Genomic DNA, 6,467 nt, shown 5'->3' on the forward strand with positions numbered 1-6,467 from the left:
CTAGATGTGTGTGAGAGGAACAGTTCCAGTGAGGTAGTGCTGCTGCACACTGGTGTAGCCCCTCTGTGCTGTCGAAGGGTCGCTGGCATCTCCTCCCGGTCCAGGAATGTACATGCTGATCATGTCTCTGAGGTCACCCTGCAAAGCCCCCCGATGGTGGTTTGGTGTTCCCGTGGGAGGAGAGTGGGACACCGGTTCTGATTTCACCATGGACATAGTGACAGGGCTGGGCTGCTGTGGACTGCTGCTGTATGACATGGGGCTGTGGGGTGAAGACGGCATTACAAGTTAAACAACATCAAAACAACGTAATTATTTTGGAATAAAAACGTCAGGATGTACTGCTGAACTACAATTCTGTCCTGTCTTTGTCCACCATAAAAACCAGTGTGCACCGAGCTAGTTACAGCACTTTATCATCAAACACACTCCTGCATTACTGGAAACTCTGCAATAGTTATTTGAATCCGGTGTAGTAATTATATCCAGTTAACTTTTAAGCACCAGATATTTTCAGTTCTGTGTAACATAGATAATAATGCCGCAGAGCGAAATACAGAATTACTTCTCTTACACTGAGAATTTATACATACATATTTTTATCTTGCACTGGGGATTTTGTTGCTATCATCACGTATAAAAATTCCCAATATGTTAACAAACCACAGCGTGAACTCTACAACAGACATGAGTGAGCGCACAGCAGACTATGTTTGATTTTGTAGGAAAACTGCGGGATGACTGGTCTATGTGTCACAGCTGTTTTCTTTCAGTACATCTGCTTTTCTATCTGAATCCTCTATCATAGTTAAATGCGTATTAATGTACACTGATGCAAACTTGTCTTGATTTTCGACACTAAAATGCATTCATTAAATACATGTAGAGAGATATTTTCAGTGTTGGAAGAGACTGGATGGATTATAAAGTTGATACGTGTTCCTGATAAATCTTCAAAATACTGTCTGAGAAAATTTTTAAAATTTGGATTCGACTTGTGTTTAAAAGCTTAAAGGAAAAATCTCAAGCTTCAATGATTCCACTGCTGTATTAAAAATGCAGTGACAGATACAGCTGCAGACCAGTCAGCAGAACCAATCAAACTGGGAACTACTGCAATAAATTGCAGCATCATCCATCCTTACACCTGAAAATTTATCAAGTGTTCAGACTTTGTTTAGGGTCATGAGATCTGTGCTAGGAGGCAAAATCTCCCCTAACACAGGACAATGGTTTGGACGGGGGTCTGTGGGCAGGGGACCACACACGGAGCAAGCCTGCTTGCCAACAAGTTATACTGATAAAGACTGCAGGCAGAGGAATGCAGACAAACCTCGTTGCTCAATCATATGTAGACTTCTTTGTGATTCGGTGGGAATGGATGCAACATATGTGCCTCATTTGAATAAACTCAGCATGATGAGTCCTGTGGCAGTTTGAGAACATCCAGCATTACTTATTTCTGGTATCTTAATTTTCATTCAGTAAAAAAGACATTTCTCAGACTCGTTTTTTAAAATCAGAATCAGGATACTTTATAAATCCCCAAGGAAATTATGTAAAACAATATAACAGTGAGGGGATTTTCAGCACAGAGAAATAAATTCACCGAGTGAAAGTCCAAGGAACCATGAAGTCGCACTAACGAAGGATTGCACGCTCCGTTTCCACCAGATTTTAACACCTTTGACCTGAGTTTGGAGAACTCAATGAAGAAGTAACCTACATTTTAAACGCTGCTGCTCAGTATCGTATCTGCGCGCTTTGCCATCTTTAACGAGCGCTGGGAACATGCGCGGTTGTTGTTTTGCAGAAACGCAGACACACACTCACCTGTATGAGTTGGCCCCGTTCATGTACGTCTGCGGCGCCGTCATTGCAGGTGGGTACTGGAGAGCTGACAGCTCATACCGGTGGAGCTGCTGTGTGTAGCCCAGTGCCTCGCCCTGCATGCCGGCGTATCCTCCGGTGGGGCCCCAGCCATAGCTCTCCATCCTGGGGCTCCCACCTTGGCTCTGTGCCGCTGCCACCAGCAGGTTTCCCGCTGTCAGTGGGTACTTGCCTACCTGAGTGTCTTTTTTGAGTAAAGGCTTTGTCTTGCGTCGTGGCTTGTACTTGTAGTCAGGGTACTCCTTCATATGGACCGCACGGAGCCGCTTGGCCTCGTCAATGAAAGGCCGCTTCTCAGCATCGTTCAGAAGTTTCCACTCGGCCCCCAGCCGCTTGCTGATTTCAGAGTTGTGCATTTTCGGGTTTTCTTGTGCCATCTTGCGCCTCTGCCCCCTGGACCAGACCATGAAAGCGTTCATGGGCCGCTTGACTTTATCCATGGGGTCGGCTCCAGGTGCGCATGCCGTTTTAGAGCTCGGGTGAGAGTTTCCATTGCTGCCCATGCTCCCGGTCATGGTGCCGGTGACCGGTGACATTCCCTGGGAGGTCTGATGAGAAGGGGGCTGGCCAGTCGGCTTCAGCTCGTGTTCCATCATGCTGTACATGCTGGGAAAAGTAGGAAAGTTGAGTTACAAATAAACGATCGAGCACTCAGGAGCCTTCGTCGCCGTCAATCTGGCGACTTTTGGCCAGGTTTAGTTACACGTTTCCCCGGGGCTTACGCACGACACACCCGTGAGACTGCAGCGGACAACCTGCCCCCCCTTTCTTAAATTAAAAGTCTCTCGAGGCAGTCATTAAACTAGCACTGAGATACACTTTCACAGTAAAGTTTTGCGGTTTCAGTGCAGTGAAAGAGTTTACGGAAAACCACTTGTTGTCAGACAGCCAGCTCACACACTGAACTCATCTGTCTGTTCACTCCCAAAGTTCTCCTATTCTCGTGCAGTCAGGCATGAACCAATGGGAATGGCAAAAAGCTTCATTCTGTGCGTGTGCATTTGCAAATGAAAGGGCTCCGGGGGTGCGTGAGACACTTGTTGATGACGGAGTTGGTGAGAGGAAGCATTCCAGTAAGACAAGACGATCTTAATAATCCCCGGGCAACTGTAAACTATATACTGAAAACGAGGTTTTAGCAAAGTTGTCTGTGGAGGCAGCCACGCAGGCTGTCACGCGTCTCCGGGCTTAAAATATGGTTCGAAAGATCCGCAAATATAAATGTATCTATAATCATGAAAGTTGAAATAGTACAAACAACAAAAACTAAAAGAGTAAACAGGGTTTTGTGTTTATAACCAGTTCGATTTCATTTATAAAGCACAACAACAACAGTGTTTGAAACTGCGGGGTAACCGTCCGACAATATCACAAAGAAACCCCCAACGATGAGAGCTCCTCTGTGGGCAACACGGGGGACACAACTCCCTCTAACTGTTAGCCAGGGCCAGGCTGAGAGAGGAGCGCATGCTGCCGCTGGTTGGTTAGGGAGGTGCAAGAGAAAAACCATCAAAGATCCAATAATTTCATTTCAACAGAGACATATTGTGTCGCACAGCCTGTCGGGACTGTTTCACACACGCAGCTCTGGTTCCAGAGTTTTTAAAAGAGCAAGAGACTTTCAACTTAGCATTTCAAACCTAAAAGTTTTTCTAGAAAGAGTAAATTATTTGCACACAGTAACAGAATTATGTAAAAATAGCTCCTGAAAACTAACCATGTTATTGAGTAATAGCACAAACCATGGGTGTGCAATGGCTTTGTAAAACTTGTAGCTGGTAAAATCTGACTGAGGCTTATCTTCCAGTTTACATCCAACAGAAGTTTGAGCTGCAGCTTTAGAAAGCTTCATGCCAAAAGCGAAAGAAATCAGTTTAGCTTGAGGAAAAGATATGTTGGTGTTCATAACTCAGGAGGTGGATATGAAAAGTTCCAACTGTCAAGAACTGGAGCGGAAGTGTCATCGAGAAACTCAAAGAGAGCCAGAACAAGCCTTACAGAGGTAGGAAGTAAAAGACTAGTGAGAGATGCATCCAAAGATCCCAGAACAACTGCCGACACACAAGTGACCCCAGTAGGACAGTCACAATTGTTATTTCAAGGAAGACAGTTACTTGCACCCTGCACAGGAAGCAGAGCAATGGAAACTGTGCAGACACCTTCAAGTCAGACTGAGATACGCTAAAGACAACCTGGAGAAAGCCTATGCACACTGGAAGCCCGTCCTTTGGTCAGAGAGAACTAGCCATAGAGACGCTGCTTATGTTTGGAGAAAGAACACAATCCCCACAGTGACACACAATGACGAGAGTACTAATCTGCAGGGATGCTTCAGAGCGTCTGGAACTGTGAATGTCGTCAAAGTGGAAGGAATCGGGAAAATCTGGAACCCTGAAGCAGTCGGCAGCAAAGCTGGGTCTGGGTCGCTGCTTTATCTTCCAACATGACAACAACACCAAACACACATCCCTCATGGTGAACCACCTTCAGAACAACAAGTAAAAAAGCTCTGACTTGAATTCCATTGAAAGTCCTTGACAGTTTAATTTGGAGGAGCTTGAAAGTCGCTAAGAATGTACTGGGATTACTTTGGAGATGTGCGAGTCTTGTTGAACCACAGCAAACGACTGCAGCAATGTCGACAACCCTGGTAGTTTTGTAAAATGATTTTATCACCGTGAAGTGAAGTTGCTTGAAAAAGCTGAATTAAAAGTGTTTGTTCTGTTGGTACGTAACCAAATCATGTGTTAACATCAGTTATCAGAGTGTCCTTAAAGCCAACACTGATGAGACAATCATAACGAGAAGCTTCAGATGAGAGTTTGGGTCGAATTTAGTTCCAAGAACTTCAACGTTATTTATACCAAATCACAACAACGTGTTTTATATTGGAAGGTAAAGACCTCTACAATGTAGCCAGCTCTGATTAGTACTCACAATCAGAGCCTTAAAGAATGATAATAGAGTACGATGTGGCTGTTTCGATTACTTTAATTATGCCGTACTATCTCCTGCTGACTTTGTGAACATGTCAGAGAATCAGAGACTCTTTTAATGTTAAAGAGCTTGGACCGTGACATTTCCATTATATCTCCTCATTCAGCAGACCCACGAAATAATGATGAGATTCAAATGTTTTGGAACGCATCAAAGTCCAAACAGCTTGATGGAAAGGAGGGGAAATCTGAATGAACAGAAATAAAGTTGGATAAAATACGCTGGGGTTTGGAGGTCAGAGAAGTGGGTAAAGGCTATAGATTTATAGGGGGAGAAATAACCAATGAAAACAGGGAAGGCCAGAAAATGAAGGTGAAAAGAAAGGAGGAGGGATGCAATGATGAAGGGATGGATGATGAAGGGGTGGGTGATGGGTTGGTGCAGGAGGGTGGATTTGGATGACAGGGCTTGAATAGACCTCTATTCTTCCCTACGCTGGCTTCTCTTATCATGCAAAACAGGCCCGTTCAGCCTCCCAGCCATCCGTCACACAAAGAAAGACCATGGCAGCCTTTTTACAAGCCTCACACTCACATAATCCACCCACCCCATCCCACCATCTCTCAACCCTGCGATCCAACACCCAACAGGGAGCGAGTTGGTACCCACAGTGTGCATGTGGCATTTGGGGGATGGGCACAGGGTACATTCACCACAAACAGCGCCTTTGGAAAAGGGACCACCTAACCTGAGAAGCAGGCCACAAAGTTGAGCTGTGCACCATGTTTTGAGGCTGTGCAGACACGATTATAGAACCACGGGAAGCTGGAATAAGGCTGCCCGTCCATCCCAGGGCTAACATTTCTCTATCTTACGTCTGTGCCTGTGAGCTGGAAATTAGTCTGTGGATAAACTGTCAGTGTCGCTCCTCCAGCAGGCTGGGAGAGAAAGAAAATGCAAATCCACAAGAGTGTGCATGTGTGCTACAGAGAGTACAGGGCTGATTATGTTAGCAAGGCTGAATCGACGTCTCCCTCTAGTGGACGGAGACGTTATCGTTCATACATTTGTTGGCCTCCTGCAGGACATGCTGATGGTGCTGCTTCTCAGACAGCTTCTATTTGCTCAGCAGGAAAAACACTGTATGCGTCTCTATTTCATCATTTTATATTCCAGCTTTATTACAAATGCACACATGTATCTTTACCTTATCGTAGACATGCCTTATGCCGTTACATGTTTAGTACTTTATTATGAAGAATTGCACTCTATGCAAGAGTCCGTCAACCAGCCGCAGCCTCAGTAAACTGGTACGGTCTGTAGCTGCTGCACCCACGGTGGGTGAGTCAACCTCAACACCGTTTCACACAAACATCAAATATTTGAATAAGAGCAAATTTATTCAGTCCTATGACGCTCCTGTTGTCTCAGGGCTGTCTCTTTTTAATGAAGATTCAGATCTTAATGAGCTCTCTTTAATTGGGAGAAAGAAAAAAAAGACAACGGGAAAATAAATGATGGGAAATGCAACAGAGACACTGACACGTTCTCCTCTGATGGGACACAAACGTGTCTGAAGATGTGAATATTATAAGAGTTCCAGCTCTAACATTTACTGCTCCACTCCATCGCCCACGTCA

At 45.0% G+C, this 6,467-nt stretch overlaps 1 protein-coding gene across 1 annotated transcript; it reads right to left on the bottom strand.

Annotated features, from left to right (window-relative positions):
- On the bottom strand, nucleotides 1–2,495 carry sox19b (SRY-box transcription factor 19b). The gene is made up of 2 exons (XM_085350460.1): nucleotides 1,834–2,495; nucleotides 1–262 (listed from the first exon to the last, which is right to left on the bottom strand). The coding sequence occupies exons 1-2, from the start codon at nucleotides 2,493–2,495 to the stop codon at nucleotides 1–3; spliced, it is 924 nt and encodes a 307-aa protein (XP_085206586.1).
- Between the last annotated feature and the right edge of the window lie 3,972 nt (nucleotides 2,496–6,467).

Source organism: Diplotaxodon limnothrissa, linkage group LG3 (assembly GCF_057381915.1).
Source record: "Diplotaxodon limnothrissa isolate DT_005_m linkage group LG3, D_limnothrissa_male_GT1.1, whole genome shotgun sequence".
In the NCBI taxonomy this organism is placed as follows: domain Eukaryota; kingdom Metazoa; phylum Chordata; class Actinopteri; order Cichliformes; family Cichlidae; genus Diplotaxodon; species Diplotaxodon limnothrissa.